We start from the raw sequence: 19,651 nt of genomic DNA on the forward strand, positions 1-19,651 counted from the left end.
ACAAGTTTCACAAAAGGGAAAAGCGAGTGAAAGAGAAAGACAGAAGCCATGGACATGGGTGAGTAGGACGGTTCCCATGCTGTGATCACCGGACACCCAAATAAATTTAAGATAAAGATAGAAATGAAGGAATACAGAAAAAAGAGCAGGAGAAAAGATAGATTAAAGAAAGAAAAAAAAGTTTTGAGCTCTGAAAATTGGAACTTCTCATCTTTAGCTGCCTCAGTCTGAAACATCAAAAGAATCTGAAACTAAACGACTAATTAATGAAGCGGCGGGAAAGTTTAGTTTCCAGTTCTGAGGCAGAAGGTGAGACTGTTGCCAAAGATTCAGTCCCTCAAAAGCAGTGTTCAGTGATCCAACTTTTTACAATTTTCACATGTTTCACTAAGATTGCCTTTTTTATGTATCCAATCCTAATTATTCATTCAACAAATCACACACAACAAGGGGGGTGAAGATGCGCCTACGCTAGGAGAACCTCCAGTTATTGCCATCAACATTTAAAAAAAAAATTGATAATAAACAGAAGAGATGTTTGCAGGAAAATGTATTCATGTGCACCGCGAGAAAGAGGGAAGGAAGAAAGGCTCCCAACACATTTCTAAAATCTAGTGGGTGAAACATCAGACCACACAGATGAGATGAGAGAAAAGAGACAGAGATGGAAAGGAGGCAGAGGTGGAGGAGTGAGCGACATCACTGCAGCATCATGGGTGTAAGCAGCGAACTCAGTCATCACCTGGAGTCATACTGAGGGAGCGGGGAGGAGAAGCTGTAAAATAAATAAACACATGGAGACAATGTAGGAGGCAAATCCCCAGAAGTCCGTTTTCGCATCAGTTTCACAAGCACTGCTGGGATCTCATGACTACTGAAGAGGAAAGATGACTAGAACGTTTTTAAACAAGACACAAAAGTTTAAAATGACAGCGAGCAAAGTCACACAGGTACACACACACATACACACACACATAGAAAACATCACAAGAAATAATGAGTCAAAAACAGAAACACGACTAAAGTTGGACATGACAGATCCCAGTATTTTATTTTTGAATAACAACCCAAAAAAATAATAAAAATCAGCTAAGCCTTGAGCAAACAGGATGGCGTGCTTAAAGCAGACCTTTTATGATGACATATATTCAAAGCGTGAGCAGGAGATGAAAGCAGCAATTTATCAGCTTATCCAAATGAGCTCATAGAGCCTGTGGGTTTGTCCAAGTAATGATTAAAATAAATGTGTCAGGCAAAAGGCAAGCACTTCTAGACCACGTCTCCAGACCTCTGGTATGACACCAGCTTTGTTTTTTGCTGTCATGTCATGACTAGTAGCAAATTTTCTGCTGCTTAAGACCGAGTTTATTGTTTTTACTCCTAATGGCTCGTCTTCCTCCGCTCCTGATTTTTCTGCTCTTCCTTTTAAAATTAGTCACACAATTGTTAATCTTGGAATTAAAACGGTTGTGGCTCTAAAAATGGACCCTCATGTTAATCACATGGTTAAATCACGTTTTTATCAGCTGAGACGTCTTTCCAAACTAAAACCCATTCTGAATCGGCGCCACCTCGAGACAACCATTCACGCTTTCATCACCTCAAGGTTGGACTACTCCAACGAAATTCTGTTTGGTATTTCAAAAGCCGCATTATCTCGCCTTCAGCTGATACAGAAGGCAACAGCAAGATTTCTGACTAATACTGGCCGTCGGCAGCACATCACTCCAATTTTAGCAAGACTTCACTGGCTTCCTGTGCACTACCGTATATGTTTTAAAATTTTATTGTTTGTTTTTAAGGCGTTGAATGGCTTAGCACCACCTTATATATCCGAGTTACTCACTCCTTATGTGCCGGGCAGGACTCTCCATTCAGGTGACATTCACCTACTACAGATTCCCCATCTACGCTGCAAAACCCGTGGTGAACGAGCTTTTCCTGTCTGTAATCTAAAACTCTGGAATGATCTCCTGTTGAATATCAGACTCTCCCCCTCTATTGGTTTTTAAGTCTCACTTAAAGACTTACTTTTATTCCCTTACTTTTACTGCCTAGCTATTTAATCTAGGTTTATTTACACTATTCTTTTACCGATTTTATTGACTTCTCTTGTTCGGTTCTTTGTGCTATGCTCTAGCTGTTTTATTCTTTTATATTATTCTTTTAACCTTATATGTTTTTACCCCTGTACAGCACTTTGGACATGCTGTTTTTAAATGTGCTTTATCGAATAAACGGAATGGAACTCTGCACTCTCAGTGCTGCAGCTGATTGACTCTCGGACAGGAAACTCAAGATTTTTATTAAACTTTGTAATGAATATACCCCAAAAGGTCAGATAAAGCTGTTCTTACCCAGAGTGGATGGGGCTGGACACAGTGTGGCTGTTATCCATGGTGTCCGGGGTCCAGCTGTAGCGCCGCATACACTCCGAACTGTAGTCTCTGGTCACAGCGAGGTGCTGGGTGGGGGGGAGACAATCCAAAAAGGTAAAGGAGATAAACAACAAAACAAATAGACGGAGGGTAATGAAGGACAACAATGTGGACAAAAAGAAAAAAAAGCCTAAATATTGAAAGTAACTGATCGACAGATGATGAACCAGCGATCAGGAAATGGACATTGTTCAAAGTCTCACCACAGTTGGTCAAACATGCCGTTTATGTGGGAAAAACAATAACAAGTAGTTGTTAGGAAGTGAGGAAAGTAATTAAGACTTTGGGTACAAGGTTTGGAAACAGAAAGTTATGTATGAACGAAGAAATTCATGATCTTGTGGAACAACATGGGAGGAGACCAGGCAAGACAAACAGCAGTGATGTCAGGCATGAGAGAGGCAGAGACCCAAGGCATCAAGGGTAAACTGAGTGTCCTTGATGATAATGATTCAAATGTGAATAAAGTGACAAATAAGATGGACATTGGTCATTGTTAGCACCTTATTGAGAGGGTCAACCAGGTAGGAAATGTCTTTACAGACACTCTGAAGCTTAGGAGGAATGGAAAACAAGTTTAGGAGCTGCATTGGGGGCAACATGTGGTCCATCCAAATGAATAATTTATCATTTGCTTCAAAGAAAACTTTCCACTGAATGCCGCAATTGTTCATTCTGGCAAATGGGATTTACGCTCAAACTATCAACGGTCAAAGGTCTTGATTACGATTGCACAGAACTCAAATCAAGCTTTAAATTGGTCAGAAGATGTTTATGATTAAATTGGACAGACTTTTGTTTTAGAAAAACAGTTTAAAAGTTCTTTACCGGAAAAGCAAAACATATGTTGATTTACATTTCTTTTCCTTTTGAATATCAACACAGTCCCTCAATAAGCAATGCAAGTTTTTACAGAGAACACTTTTTTATGAGATAGAAAAGTTTTAAAGTTGAAATAAATATTTTATGCTCTCGATTGCAACGCTTTGGCAAGCTAGCACGTCATCAGCATTGCTTCTGTGAGGACAAGTAAAGCTATCCTGCTTCCTGAATCTAATCCAAGCAATTTGTGTTGAGATTAAGCTGCTGGGAGAACAAGTTGTGCTGAGAATTCCCTAAACAAAAAACCTTAAAGTCTGGAAAACAGTGAGACAAAAACACCAGAGAAGGACAACATTGAACACTAGCTTAGAGTAAGATAAAAGATTAAAAAAAAAAAGATTTAAAAAAATTGTATCTTACCGTGTCTTTGGTAGGAGCCAGGATCTCCTCAATCATCATGCTGTCTCTTGCAAAGGAGCTCCGGTTGAGCGTGTTGGACCTATCCGAACTGAATGATCGGAGGCTACATGTTACCATGCAACCCAGCGCCACGGGCAACAACAAGTGACAGGTGGGACCACGTGACATAAAACAAAAGTGAAAAATTTATTATTACATGCAACCTCCAGGGAACCAGAACTTACTGGACAGAGAGTCCAAAAGTCAAAAGGAAAACAGAGAAGCGGAAGAGTCCGCGGGTTAAAAACCGATAAGGTACTGCTAGAGGTTACTCAGAGATGGAAATGAGACTGAGCTCAGTTTGTTTGCCTTTAAAGGTAGAGGGAAAGAGGAAGAAGAGGAGTTGGCAGATGGAAAGGAACCAGTGGGACATATTTCTCTGAGGAGGTGTGGTGGGTGTGGATTGGAAACGTGGACAGAACTAAAATAACTAGGTCGAAATGATGACATATACGAGATTAGATGACTGTACACCTTCACCTGGCTGACGGGTGACACTGGAAAGTTCATACATTGGTGCAGAAACGCAAGATTTACAAATCACAACTGTTAAACCAAGTTTAAGCTCCAAGCCTGACGTGGTTTTGCTGTGGGATTAGCTGACCTGGGCTTGCTTCAGAGGAGTAAAATCCAGAAAGAGAAAGCTCGTATTTCCCATCAGCCTTGCTGCAGTCTTGTTTTATTGCTGCGTGCAGTGATGTGTGCCTATTTTTGCAGCATCAATGCAGTGCTGTAGATCCCTTGAAGCTCCTTTTAGCTAAATCTTTTTTTTTTTTTTTTCAGTTTAACTTCAAGGATTTGATGTGGGAAGACACGGAGTGTGTGTGTGTGTGGCTGCACACACGTCAGAGTCGTACACGATTCCAGCTTTTTTCTGCATGTTGACTTGGCAGATGTTTGAAAAGCTGGAAACAAGACTAACATGTCTGTGTTGTATGTTTGTCTGAAAATGTGTGTGTGTGTGTGTGTGTGTGTGTGTGTGTATGTGTGTGTGTTAATGCGCCGTAAGCATGTGTCTGTGAGTGTCAGGCGGGGGGGGGGGGGGGGGGGGGGTAGGATGGGAGAGTGACGGGACAAAAATTGCAGAGCTCAGCATGTTTGAGTGGGGACGCTATTCAGCACAGAGAGAAGCCCTTTATTCGGCAGAGCCTGCCTACACCATCGAAGTAACCGAGCAACTATGTACCGACCGAATGGATTCGCTGGCATGGCAACACCATGCAAACTCCCCCACCCAATCCCCAATCCCCCCACCCCATCTCACTGGGACTCCGTTTGTTCATCCCAGCTTTTTCCTCTTTCTCATTCTGTACATCCTCCTCCCTCTCCCAAACATCGATCTTACTCCTCCTGTGTTTCCTTCCTCTTTCATTTACTGGACTGTCAACAGTTTAATTCGGTGTTCTCCTTCACTCAAGTGAAGGCAATTTTAACTTTTTCTCCGGCTTGCCATTTTCTTTCTGACCACGTCTTTCTCTGCCACCTCCCTTCCTCTTCATTTTTACTGCTGACTGTTCATTATGTCTTAAAGCAAACTGTATCTCCTCTTTTTGATTGAGCATCTGCATAAACAGTACTGTGCAAAAGTTGAGTTATTTCACATTTGTGTATTTGTTTCACTCATTTTGGGTGCAGTACCTGAGCATTTATCTCTAATCTGGGATATGTTAGATTTAGGAGGTCTCCTATTTGTTCCTTCTTATTTCTCAGGAGCTGGTCCTCTATTCTTTCACCTCAATTTGTTAATTTTCTTCATTTTAAAAGAGGTAATGAGTAGTTTTTAACCATTAATCTCTGGAAATATCCATCAAAATGTTGTTGAAAATGAAATAAATGATGCCCAGTTGCTGAAAAATATTAGCAGCTTTGTAACATGTTTAACCAGCAGAATTAGAATTCTTTGTTTATTCAGGGATCGTAAGACACTTCGTATTAATTCAGAGAGTCAAGTTTATCAAAAGTAAGAAATTTATTTTCAAAACAATTAAAAACTTGACAACTAGGAAACACGTTATGTGATGAATGAAACTAAGTGGATGGAATGTGAGGTGTGATGATGTGTGAATGTGATGTTATCAGAACCTTCATATCTAGAGAATGTGAGTTCTGAGTGGGAGTGAATTTGGTCTGCTATAAAATCACATCAGACGCAATCTGTCGAGCCTACGTTAGGGCCTGAACGACTTTATTTTTTTTAAAGTCGACAGTCAAGTAATGAAAGTCGAGTCGACTTCGACTAGTCGTTGATGACGTCATACGCCGGAAGCGGGGGGGGGGGGGGGGGGGTGTCGGTCGGTAGGTTCGCTGGAGTTTTTGACAATTAAAATTGCGCCCACATTTTCTAAGTTAACACATCTCTTTTAACAACGGTAGTTTCTGCATCCTACTTCAGCCCTCTCCCACCTCCGCCTGCGCAGCAGCCGCAAACTCACTGATGCGCCTGCAGCCTTTCCTGCTGCTCTAAACATTAAAATAATTATTTTCTGTTCCTCACTTCTGATTACCTTCAGTGGTGTCTGTTTGTTGCAACCACCAGGTACAAAAACTAACTTGTTTTTATTTGACTATTTTTCTGTCCTGTCTGTTTATTATCTTCCTGCATCTCCTCTCAATCCTAAAGAAAAACTGCTATCTGCGTTCATATATATTCACCTTATGAGTTACCTTTGAACTGCAGTTCTAAAAGATCTACCGACCGCAAAAACAGCGGAGTGCCGCTGCTCGCCGGCCGACTACAACAGGACCGTTTTTGCTGAGGAGTTCATGCCGGAGCGGAGCGGAGTGGAGATAGTGGAATCTTGGGGGCGCGTCACCGGAGGACAACAGGTGATGCGCCTCGCTCTGCAGCAGCGAAATGCATCAGGCACAAATAACAGACAGAAAACATGAAAGGAAATGAGCCGACATGAACGATCGCGTGTTTAATTTGTTTTTGAGGTGGTGACACCTGATTTGGCGGTGCTCAGAACGCAATGTCTGGAGCGCACGTCAACGATCAGAGCTTTGCATGCACAAACTGGTTAAGATTAGGATGGGGGTGAGGGGAAGGTTAAATTGCAAGAGGGAAAAGGTCACAGTTTGGTTAAATGTCCGTTTTACCGCCGGTGTCAGTACCGCGTCGCCTCCGCCTCGATCCAGACGCGCAGGGGCTCATCACCTGCTGTCTTTTCCGAGGACTGCATCTTGTCAGTCATTATCACGTGACAGCGACTAGTTGATGACAGGCATAAAAAGTCACTACAGAGCCGTGAAGTCGACTAGTCGACTAGTTCGTACAACCCCTAGTCTACGTACCCTCTCGGAGACCCCTGTGGTAGATCCGGAATGTATTGAAGTCTGGGGACCCCAAAGGTACCGAAGCCCGTAGGAGAAACCGCAGCGCCACCAGACCGGTCTTGAGATCTCTCCAGGTCATGACAGGTAGTTATTTGCGTCTATGGTGGACTCTTAAGGAGTCGGAGCTGATTCAGCTTTATTCTGAAGGAACCATTTGCGGTCAGCTGTAGCACGCAACAGGTTTTGACAGCTTGTCAAAAGATGCGATGGGAGAAGAGGCTTCCTCCGATGGCCAGTCAGAGTTAGGCTCATCTGAATCACTCAGGAAGTGATTCTGTTTTAATAACGACCTTATTTTGGTTTACTGACAAATCAGAACTTGCCCTGTAAAGGGGTTTTGCCAACAAACCTCAGATACACACCTCCCTAAGATATGAAGATGCTGATTTTGTGGATAAGAAAATGTCTATGTGCAGTAGCGTTAACTTCAACTTGCGTCATGAAGATATGGTGAGTGTGTCTTGTCCAGTCACGTACGCTGATTAAATATATGGGTCATATATGCCATTTCATCCTTATTAATCTTTCAATGTAATAATAATATTCATTTCAACTTCAGTAATTTAAGCACAGATTAATCAAAACATGTTATTTAACCATATTGTCCATTTCATTATATGATTAGTTAACTCATATTGTTCATTTCATTGTATGATTTAATTGTGAAAGTTCATCCTTCTTGTTCTGTGAAGCAAAGCAGTCTTAGATAAGAGGAAGCTGGAGAGAGACTTTGGTCAAGCAACAGTATCTTCCTTGCAGATTAAAGGCACCAGTTAAGACGTATGTCTCCATATGACCAGATACTGGAGAGGCCACACTGTAGATGAAAAACTGACCATTTCTGGAGGCTACAACAGTGTGCAATTTACTGTAACAATCAGATACAAAAACCCAAGAAAAATTGAGTGAAAAAGCAGCCAAAGTATTAAAAAAAGATGTTGAAAACTTATATAGTTTAAATTAAAACAGATTCTGTTTAATAACCTTTGCACAAAACTGCTCATATCAGTGAAAATGGTTTGGGGCTACTATGTGGGTATGGATGCACAAAGACAACTGTTGACAGTTGATTCATTGTGCATTTGTGTAAATTGTTTCTGCACAAGTGTGTCCACGTGTGTCACTTGGCGGATGTGCAAATCAAACTTTCCATCTCTGCAAATCGCCAGTTGGTCCTAAAAATCTGTGAGATATATTGAAACATTAATGTGTCCACAGGAATGACAGGTGGACGCTGATCCCTGGAAGTTACATCTCCAAACATATAAAGTGTCACGTGAGGACTTGAGTTAGAGGGATTATGTTACAAAGTGACCAAAAACACATTTTTTCCTGTGTGGGGCCAGGCTCCTCCTCCCCGCACCACCATGACTTTATTTTTAAATTGCAGATATGTTAGAATGATGATGATCTTAAGAACACAACAATACGAGCGATAATGAGGACAGTGATCACAGAGAAAGACTTGAAGACAGCAAAGTGCAATGAATGACTCGTAGGTTTAGTGTGGATGTTTAACACATTAAGATGCCGAAGGGTTAGATTTGGGTACCAACAAAGGCACACGACTCACAGCTTCCTACTTCTACTACTACTACCACTACTCTTTTTCTTACCTGATTCTAGGGCTAGAATGAGAGAATAGGAAAACAAGAAGAAGAACAAAGCAGAAGAGTGAAAAGTAAAGCATTTGGAAAACATTTAAGCATGATATGGCCTTTTTTTTTGTATCCATATGACACTGATGCTGCGGTTTTGCATGATTGCACTCCGACTCAGCACATTTTTCTTGGTGTACATGAGTGTGTGCTCAGCCCAATAGAAGCAAACCATGCAATGTCATAAAACAGAAAGGTAAGGAAAAGCAAAGAGCTCACTCAGCACCACACATTATCTGGTCAATAAGTTATTTTGTGTATTTCAAAACATTCCAGTTGGGAGAAATAGACATTTTTCATTTTAACTGTCCCATTAAACTGCATCATTCTGTAGAGAAAAAAATAAGAGAACAAAAGCAGCGTAAAGACTTTATTTTTAAGCACCAACATAGGCTATTACATTTAAGCAAAAGTGAGTGTTTTTAACAATAAAATTCTAAATTCTTTTATCAGTAATCAAATGTGCTAATTCTACTACAACTCTTTCCAGTATTTTCATTCAAAATAAGCTTGTTTACATATAATCTATCTGTCCATCTAACTTGGTATTTCCCTTGTTTGTTGTTCCATGCTGATGTTAGCAGCTTCCTGTTATAGGTGGCTTTAAATAAAAAAAAAAACAAGTCAAAACAGCCATCCCATTGCTTCAGCCATCTGTCGCTGTGATCACAATACAACTCTGATGTGTTTTCACCGCAGCCTGCCAAATTTCCACACAACGCGTTTGTCTACTGTTAGAAACCGCCGTCTCTGTGCAGCCGTCCGGCTGATGTCCCTATGGCAGGACAAGATCAACTCATGTCTCACACCATGCGTTTTTTTTTATAATACTGACTTTACAGCTTGTAAAACTTTCATTACGCTGATCAGAAAGGAAATTAAACATAATAAAATAATATTTTAGTAAAAATTGTATTTTAGGGTTGCCACAGTTGACACTGTTAGAAAAACTATATTAAAATGTCTAAAACGCTTTAAAAGTGTTTGTTTTAATGTTTTTGGGAAAACCTTTCATGTATTAAAAATAAGATACATAAATATGATGTTTAAAGTCAAAAAGAGCATTTCACATACAGTAAATGTCTGATTCTATAGGAATAATGTGGAGAAACTCACATTTCAGATTTCTATGTATTTGCTTACATTTTTATTTGATCCGTTGTGTTAAGATGGCGCCCTATTATGTTTTCAAAAGCATATAGATATTTCTAATTATACGGCTGTGCATCATCAATCCATTGGGTCATGTCTTTACATTTGCAATAGTATTAATATTTGACAGGATGGATTACATTATAACAGATTTTTTTTAATTGCTATAATTGTGAAAAAGAAAAAGTTAATTTATGACTAAAAATTGGATTGTAGATCTGAAATGTAGGTTTTCTGCTCATAATTAGTCTGCTTCATTTTCCCACGGTGTTCATTGTTGTTCAAAACAATCTACTTCTAGATATATGGGGCTAAATACGTGTCATGGGAATACAAACATGTGAATTCCCAAATGCTGACAGTGAAAAGGAAACAAATATCAGGATTCCTGAAATGTTCTTTCCAGCCATTTTAAATATCTGGCCTAACTATTATGAAAAATTGGCTTGCCATACTTCTATTTGTTACATTATTATCTAGTTTTTGAGTGAGGTCACAAAAACGCTGAATCATTTTATCAGGTTGAATCACCATGGCAACTTTCCAGTAACTTTCCCTGATGATCTTTCAACATGAGTTAGTTTTACAGGCTCGTTTTAAATAACAACAGCTGATCTTCTGTTATTATCTAGTCAACATAAAACATAAAACCTGGACTGGCAGGTGCCTACCTGGCTGAGCGCACCCCTAGGCTGAAACCTTGGTAGCCCTCCTGAGGGAGGGAGTCGTCCCCCAGCTCTTTGAAGTCCTGAGGCCGCAGGTATTTGTCAGTGTCTCCTGTCATCGCATCTTCACCTGGTGGAGGGATGAAACCATAACATCCTCTTGTTAACGTCACAAGGTAATCCGGGCGAGGGAGGGACACCAGAGCAAATAAAAACAAACCCTAAATACATTTTTATTGATTAAAGGAGGCCCCTAATCAGCATCCCTATATCACTGCAGCTACCCACTGCGACTTCTTCTCCTGCTCTATTCATCTGATTCACAGCAGTGAAGCAGTGCAGCTGACACCGGAGCAATGCCAACTGAAGCAGCAGTGAAGTAACTTTGCGGTATATCTGGAGGTCTTCTCCTGCAAAGCCAAACGCATGCTCCATTCACAGCACCCGTTACCCAAAACACAGCACGGGGTTAAACAGCCACCAAGGGACGGGAACAATAAGCAAAGGATGACCAGAAAGTTGAGAAGCGCACCGCACCTCGATCGGCGGACCGGTGGACGATGACGCGCCGATCAACGAAGCCGCCGGAGCGGCTGTAGTGTTTTCCCTTCTCCCGCATGTCCGGCTCTGTCCTGCCCGCAACGCTCGGCTCCTTCACCGCAGCCCCGCCTCTTACCTTCAACACTGCTGCACTCCGATCAGACAAGAAAACCGGCATCAAGGTACAGAAGACGTAGAGAGAAAACGCTTCCGGTGTCAGATTTCAAAATAAAAGCAACGACGTGCGCCTAATTGAATTACTACTGTGAAACAACATCTATTTACTGGCGTGAGAAATAAAAGTGACACGTGGCAGATCCCACAAGAGGCAAATATTTAGCCGTTTTGACTCAAAGAAAAGTTTTCTGGACGACAAAAAGGTAAAAATATAATTTGTCTCATTAAATGCATTTGAATTTAATTGGGGTTAAATAAGATTGACTGCATCATTAACTACATTTTCTTAAATGTTCACGTTTTAAACGTTTTCAAATGAAGTTACCATTAATGCAAATACACTGTTAATTGTGCATTGAAAAGGCATTCAAGCAAGACTTTTTTATTATTTGTTTTATTGACAGCACACTCCCCTGCCTAACATCCGGTATTATCTCGTCATTTCTGACTTGACACAACTGGGAACGATCCATTTCACCGTCACGTTCGAGTTCAAAGACACACAAATATTCAAGCCTAGTCTCTAAATTATAAAATCAAACACAACACTTTCACAGCTGCTCATGCACAAATTAGGTTTAAATGTGCTTAGGCCTACCCATAAACCATTTATTTGGCACATGAAGAGAACACTTTAAATGTCCCGAATGAAATTATTTTACATAACTTTTTCTCACATTATTATGGCCTGGTCACCATTCTTTTGCGTTTTAACAACGCACGAGTCTCTGCCTCCTTTGATGCCCAACATACCTTGCTCCAACGCAGCCATGTTGATCACTTTAATTTTTCCCAAACCAGCGCAGTTATTTCCAGAAAAGGCCCCAGATGAGAGCAGAAATCCAGAGAGGAGGCTATAATTCACCGTTTCTGCCGCAGATGGAAAAAGTCCCCCCTTCTTCATTCACAGCTCGCACAAAACTCCGCTCTGACCGAACTGCGCACCCAACGCGCGCATTTCTGCCGCATGTGCGCAAAGAAATGAACTCCTCCAAATTTCTGTTGCGCCTCCTTGCTGCCAAAGTGAAGTCGTAGAAGTCAACACCTTCTGACTTTTTTAAATGACCACAGCGGGAGTTAATTCTCTTGCAGGCGGCTCAGAGAAAGCTCCTCTCATTGGATTTAAAGAGAGGGAGAAAAAAGTCTGTGCGTCCCTGGCTCTATAGCAAACAAAAGCTAGGGAGCGTCATCGGACGCGTTTAGGGCTCCGGGGAGAGCGCAGTCAGTCAGCTGACGGCTTCATACTGAAGGAAAACAGGAATATATACTGGAAACTAAATAAGAGATTTAGATTGAATGATGCAACAACATGCACCACTTTTTATAAACTATTTAACTATTTATCCTCCTTAAGCAGCACAAGAACTATTTCTTTCTTAGCAATTATGCAAGAATACAGCTGTAACATATAGACACAATGTGTCCACTTTTATTTCTGCATATGGGTATTTTTAATAAAAGTACAAGATGAGGGAAAGCCACAAGCACACCAGCATAGAACATGCAGTCACTCCAACCTGCAGCGTAATAGGATTTGATTCCCTTATATAGGATTAAAGACAGTTGTGGAAAGTCTCTACTTTCTCCAACTTCTTTAAATAAACACAGAGTAAACACGTAGGATGAATACTAAATCCAGTCACTATCTAATAAGTAGTGTATAGTCCATGAGGCTGATATATGCAGAGAATTTTCAACAAACTTGTCCACCACCACCTGATATGTGTGTAGAGTGTAGGTGTATCACCTGACAAAGAAACCCCACACCCACACAACCATCCCCAAGCAACAGAGCATGAACACACTCATCAATTTTACAAGCATGTTGACCACATGGTTCCAAAACAAACTGCAGGGGACTGGTATAATCAAACAGAGCTGCTAAATAAGCCTCTGAGCTCCACCCACCTTCACAGTCATGAGGAAAATCAGATAGAAAAACTTTAAATTGTTAAAATACAAATTAAAAATAATGTCAGAGAAAAGAGCATCCTATTAGCTTTGAGGCAAAAAAGATGCTGAGTAAAAGATTATCTTAAATTTAAAAAGTAGAATGTTTTTATCCATCTGATTCCCCCCAAACATTTGATTTTCAATATAAAAGCAGGATTTAAAAAGCTATTTTTTTCACCATAACTGCTGAAAAACCACACCACTCAGCTGAAGTGCAAAGTATGAGTTCTATCATTAAAAAAATACAGCTAAACTGAAGAGTAGTACAGCAAAGTGAGTTTTGCTGATGCTACAATAAATAAAAGCAATCAAACAAACCAACGTAATATAAATAAATACCTTCTTCATCATCTGATAAAGAATATTCTCTGAGAATTTCTGGCACATTGGCCCGAACTGTGGTTTGGATACAGTTAAGCATGCAAACATTAATAATCCTACAGCTCCGTGGATGAAAATCAAGCTGAGAACATGCAAAAAGTAAAAAAAAAAATTAAACCATCTGATGTTATGGATTTGTTTTTGGGGAAGATTTTCTAGAATTGTGACCTACCTTCGTCGTCTGACAAGTCGAGGAACTCATTCATGGTCTCCGGGACGTTGATTTTGTGTTTTTCTGACGTACTCTGCAAAGAAAGGAAATGCACTTTGTAAAAATGAGCAATCATTTTAACTCTTTAATGTTCACACCAAGAAAAAAAGGCATGAACAATGGTCTTTATAGCATTTCCAATAATCTAGTAATAGCAATGCAACAGTGCAGCATTCGTGAACCGGTGAACGTGATCTCTGGCTCTCACTGGAGTGGTTCGCAGCCAAGTGTGAAACAGCTGGAATGACAATTGGCTCCTCTTACTCCGAAACCATAGTCTTGAGTCAGAAAATGGTAGAATGACTATTCCAGGTCAGAGATGAGGTCCTTCCCCAAGTGGAGGAGTTTAAGTATCTCAGGGTCTTGTTCATGAGTGAGGGAAAAATGGATCGTAAAATTGACAGGCAGATTGGTGCTGTGTCTGCAGTGATACGGGCGTTGTACCGATCTGTCGTGGTTAAGAGAGAGTTGAGCCGTAAGGTGAAGCTCTCAATTTACCATTTAATCTACGTTCCAACCCTCGCCTATATTCATGAGCTTTGGGTAGTGACAGAAAGAATGAGATCGAGATACAAGGGGCCAAAATGAGTTTTCTCTGCAGGGCTGAGCTCTCCCTTAAATATAGAGTGGGCATTTTCAACATATGTGGGGCAACGGTGGCACAGGAGTTAAGTGCTCGCCCCATAATCGGAAGGTTGCAGGTTCGAGCCCCACTCAGTCTGTCACTGTCGTTGTGTCCTTGGGCAAGACACTTAACCCACGTTGCCTGCTGGTTTTGGTCGGAGGGACTGGTGGTGCCAGTGCTCGGCAGCCTCGCCTCTGTCAGTGCGCCCCAGGGCAGCTGTGGCTACATCGTAGCTCATCCCCACCAGTGTGTGAATGTGTGTGTGAATGGGTGAATGACTGATTGTGTTGTAAAGCGCCTTGGGAGGGTTCCAGGACTCTAGAGGCGCTATATCAAATACAGGCCATTTACCATTTTTACCATATGTCTTAAGGCTGTGGTTGGCATTAAATGCACTGTGAGTTATTATCGTGTGATTGTTCAGCAAAACAGTGTTGATTTTATATTTCCTCATTAGGTTGACACAGTGATAGCTTGCTCTAGTTGTATTGTTGTGCGTCTCTTTTTTGTTAATTTTTCTCTTTCGGCACATCTAGAAGCAGACTCGTGTTCATCATTGTTTTTTTGTGTGGAACCCCCCCTCCCCTCCCCTTCCTTTTGTCTCTTCCTTTCTCTTTCACCTCTGTCTCTGTGTCTGGTCAGAATTAAAAAGCATACAAAGAACAATAACAATAAAGTTTTAAGTATCAGGTGTGACATTAAAAGCAGAAGCTTTGATGCTCCACCTGAGAGTAAATCTGTAAGGCTTGAGACCAGCATTCAGACATCAGTTCTGCTTGCTTCACAGCCAAACAGGACACGGGAAAAAAGGAGATAGTATGGGAAGCTCAGTAATCCGGGAGGGGCTTGGAGTAGATTTGCTGCTCCTTCACTTTGAGAAGAGCCAGTTGAGGTGGCTCTGGCATCTAGTCAGGAGCCCTCCTGGATGCCTCCCTGGTGAGTTTTTCCTGGCACATCCAACTGGGAGAAGACCTAACGGTAGACCCAGGACACGCTGGAAGGTCTATGTTTCTCAGCTGGCCAGGGAATGCCTTGGGATTTTCCCGGAAGAGCTGGCCCAAGTGCCTCGGGAAAGGGAAGTCTGGGCCTCTCTTCTCAGGCTGCTGCCCATCGCGACCCGACTCCGGATAAGCAGATGCAAATGGGTGGACAGATAGATTTAGTTAATAAAGTAAAACTTCACAATAACAATAATGCAAGGTGAAAAAGCTTCACTTTTTTATTAAAAATGTCAAATATTTTTCAGGTGTTTTATGTTATTTTTATTCATTCTTCAGTTTGTTGTTTTATTTTTTATTTGCTGCAGTAAGACCTAAAATGTTCTCTAGCAGAATGTCATCTACTGCTCAGGTGTCTAATTGACAGGCTTTGCCTTTAAACTATATATGTGTTGCTTACATCAACCCATGGGACCAAGCCCATTACAGTCAAGTGATCTAGATTTTAAAGGGGTTAAAACTGTATGAAGTCTAAAGACCTTGATCCTAAAGACCTCTCTGACGCTGATTCTGCTGGATTGTCAACAACCTTGATCTTCTTCCACAGCTTCCTCGTCCTGATGCCTCATTTTGTGTCCCTTCACCCATTTCTCACCTCATACTCACACACACGTGTTGATAAGATCGCTGGTAGTAACCTCGACTAAATCAGGACAAACGCTAATCTCTAATTTAAGCCGTCTCTCTGTTTCTATATCAGGAGAACATCACACGTGACGCAGCATGAGGGACTGAATCTCTAGCTGACCTGACTGAGGGATTCGTACTCCACTAAGATCTCGCTGACTGACTTGCAAGACGAGTCTCACCATGGCAGTAAGGTTTTCATCCGTCGTGGGTCTCAGAGTGTCCACAACAGATATGTACCCCAGACGGCGTGCGATGGACAGGGCAGTGTTCCCATTCTAATCCACAAAACACAAACAAGGACAGCGCAGAACCAAAACAGTCGGTATTGTGTCTTCAGTTTGAGGATTTTGCGTCAGCGTGTTTGGTCGCTCACCAGGGTGAGGTCGTTGGTCGAGGCGCCGTGTTGAAGCAGCAGGTTGATGATGTGGGTGTGGCCCTGCTGAGCTGCCTGGTGTAATGGAGTGTACCCATTCTAAACACACACAAATACACACAAGTCTATGAGGTGAACATAATTCAATTCAATTCAATTCAAATTCAAAAATACTTTATTAATCCCAGAGGGAAATTGATTAAAAGCTGCTTGAAGGCAGTTGCTGTTGCAGATCTGTGGCGCTACCTTGGTTTTGGCGTCGATTTTGGCATGGTTCTGCAGCAGAAAGTTTGCCATCTTCCCATTGCCGTAGTGACACGCTACATGCAGTGGAGTGTAACCCATCTGCAAGGGCAGTTATGGAAGAAAAGACAAACATGAAAATGCAATAGACAAAGGAGAAAAAGGAGAATTGCACATGCCCTCTGGCCTTAAGCTGTTCATTTCTGGGAATTTAGACATTATTTTCCAGAAAAGATTTTATAAGGAAACAGTTTTCTTTTAATTCCTATCTGGCATTTCTTCTCATTGAAAAAAAAACTAAAATTTTTCAAGTTCTTGTGGAATTATGTATGCATGAGCACGTCTCAAGATCAGTTTTGTTGTTTGTCAGCACAAACACACCAAACGACCTTCAGCTGCTGCAGATTAGAACCAGGTGACCTACTATTACCAGCTGCATCTTTTATAGCTACAAAAAATACATTCACATTAATAAAGTAATGAAAAACAAAAGGCAGCTGTTGTCAGACCACAGCTAAAAATAAAGATTTATTAACTACATATTTACAAGTGAGAAGGCTTTACCTTCGTTTGTGGGTTAACGTCGGCCCCGTGGTTGAGAAGAACTTCTGCAACATTGACCTTGTCTTCCTGAGCTGCTAAGTGCAGCGGCGTGAGACCGCTCTGTAAATAATAAAAACACACAAAACAGTGATCAGATACAAATTAGAGAGGAAATTTCTTTAAAAATGACTAGGACTGCAGGTTTTTCATAATAAATCTCTATGTGAGTTCAGTTTGAATAGAAAAAAAAGGGAAATCCTCCACCTTATTGCACACATTGACGTTCGCATTCTTGGTGAGCAGCAGGGATACCAGGTCCACGCTGCCCTCCTGCGCTGCCAGGTGAATAGGACTGATGCCCTGCCGCGTCACTGCATTGGTGTCGGCGCCGTACTCCAGCAGTGTGGTCCCGATGTCCATTTGGTTCTTTTTGGCAGCTATGTGGAGAGGCGTGTAGCCGTTCTGAGGCAGGAAGAGGAGGTTCAGAGGTTAGATGGCATGCTGGTCTGTAGATCTGGTCAGTTAAGTTAGTGAAATTCAGTTTGCAGCGAGGATAAACTTTATACATAAACATAAAAAAATGAGTAAATGCTTTGCAGAGCAAAAGATATGCCACTTTAAAATTAAAATAGCCTTTCCCAAAATTCACTCTCTTTAAAAAACCTCAGCTGTCCGACACGGCTATGTTAAAAGAGTCAGGTAAGTACTATATTAAAAGTTCATTTTGTCTTTGCTATAAACTAAAATGACTTATAGTTACTTAATAAGACAAACTGTGTAGTTTTAAACATGTTTTTTCATATCTGCAGACAGTTGTGACTGAAAAAAGACACGAGCGGAGAAAGTTGGACAACACTCTGAGGAAGACAGACGCTTTCAGTTGAAACTGTCAGCAGGTATAAAACACATCTTTAAAACCACAATGTTTGCCTCATTAAAAGAAAATAAGTAATTTTAGCTTTTTGAGCCGACAAACAATAAGCTCCTGAAAAAGCTGACTCTGACACACCAGATGGAATTTTTGTCTTAATATATGAATAAAAGACCTGAAATAAAGAAGATCTCTTTATGTGTTTTAGCTCTAATACCAGTAGTCTGTGAGCTGACTTTGTTACTTTGAATTGACCCCTTGTTAGGAGGTTTACTGTGAAGAGATTTCAGCTCGAATGAGAAACTAAAAACATGAGGAAACTGTACAAGAGGAAAATCTCACATTATTTATAGCTACTTTGTTGCCACAGCTACTCTGATTTTGCTGCTTGCTCTAAAAATAAACAACTGAAGACTCTTTATTTCCAAAATGTCCTCCTTCTATAAGCTACTCAGTAAAGAAGAACCTGTTTTATAGGTTTAAATGATGGTTTTTGTTCGTCTCATCTGCAACAGCTTTGCTGTATGACGGGACTCTGTGAAAAATCCAAGCTTTCATCTGTGTAAAGTCCTTTTGGACAACACACACACACACACACACACACACACACACACACACACACACACACACACACACACACACACACACACACACACACACACACACACACACACACACACACACACACACACACACACACACATACTCACTCTCTCTCTCTCTTTCTCTCTCACTCCCTCTCTCTCACTCCCTCTCTCTCTCTCTCTCTCTCTCTCTCTCTCTCTCTCACTCCCTCTCTCTCTCACTCCCTCTCTCTCTCTCTTTCTATCTGTCTCTCTCTCCCTTTTTTTAAAATCAAGCCAAATGAATAAACAAAAAAGGTAAGAAGGCAGGCGGTGACGGGCAGGGATGGGGGGCAGATAAGCTAAAAGAAAGGAAGACAGCAGGAACAGATAAATTAGCTCCTAAGTTTAAAACTGTTTACACGCTTACTTGAGGCACTTTAGCCCAGAAAGAGGGGAAAATAGGAAGAAAAATCAGCTTTCTTTTTTATTTGCCAGGGTTTTGAAAGATCAGTGCAGGAGAAAAGCTTCTACTTGAATTTAATCACCATTCCTTGTTCTGCTGGCTGCACAAAATTACGGTTTCACAACAGCAAAGTTGATTTACAACACAGACTGACTCTGGTGAAGATTTATCTTAGCTTGATGGAGCTTGGAGATAAAAACGTTGGCTGGTTTGAAAATTTGAAAGACGTGGCTGAGCTCAACAGAAACTCAGAATAAGAGGAGAGGGAATGGGTGAACATCAGAGCCACACACACATAAACACTACACACACAGAGAGAACATCGAGAATGATCTGAGATGACATGGAAGGCTAGATGACGTCATTTGACTTTAGCGTTTCTGTGCGTTTGTGCGAGTACCTTGGCGGCAGCGTGAGGGGAAGCTCCCTGATCCAGCAGCAGCAGCGCCACTCTCTGATTATCGTAGTGGGCGGCTACATGCAGTGGAGTTAGCCCACTCTAAACACACACACACACACACACACACACACACACACACACACACAC

The 19,651-nt window shown here is 41.3% G+C and overlaps 1 protein-coding gene across 8 annotated transcripts in view; it reads right to left on the reverse strand.

The window, feature by feature from the left end:
- LOC107375957 (ankyrin-3) overlaps window positions 1–19,651 on the reverse strand; it is a 110,323-nt gene that overhangs the window by 27,614 nt on the left and 63,058 nt on the right. For 3 of the 8 annotated variants that reach the window (XM_070542539.1, XM_070542540.1, XM_070542541.1), the window contains 10 exons: window positions 19,505–19,603; window positions 17,469–17,666; window positions 17,226–17,324; window positions 16,665–16,763; window positions 16,419–16,517; window positions 16,225–16,320; window positions 13,754–13,826; window positions 10,537–10,660; window positions 3,681–3,783; window positions 2,358–2,464 (listed from right to left, as the gene is read on the reverse strand). In XM_070542539.1, the coding sequence (XP_070398640.1) occupies window positions 2,358–2,464; window positions 3,681–3,783; window positions 10,537–10,660; window positions 13,754–13,826; window positions 16,225–16,320; window positions 16,419–16,517; window positions 16,665–16,763; window positions 17,226–17,324; window positions 17,469–17,666; window positions 19,505–19,603 (1,097 nt within the window). Of the gene's footprint in view, window positions 1–742; window positions 776–2,357; window positions 2,465–2,941; window positions 2,993–3,680; window positions 3,784–8,671; window positions 8,684–10,536; window positions 10,661–13,753; window positions 13,827–16,224; window positions 16,321–16,418; window positions 16,518–16,664; window positions 16,764–17,225; window positions 17,325–17,468; window positions 17,667–19,504; window positions 19,604–19,651 lie in introns of all 8 variants that reach the window. The other 5 variants (XM_054750314.2, XM_070542543.1, XM_070542537.1 and 2 more) reach the window with 4 other exon arrangements.

The sequence above is a fragment of the Nothobranchius furzeri genome, chromosome 12 (genome assembly GCF_043380555.1).
Source record: "Nothobranchius furzeri strain GRZ-AD chromosome 12, NfurGRZ-RIMD1, whole genome shotgun sequence".
Taxonomy (NCBI): Eukaryota; Metazoa; Chordata; class Actinopteri; order Cyprinodontiformes; family Nothobranchiidae; genus Nothobranchius; species Nothobranchius furzeri.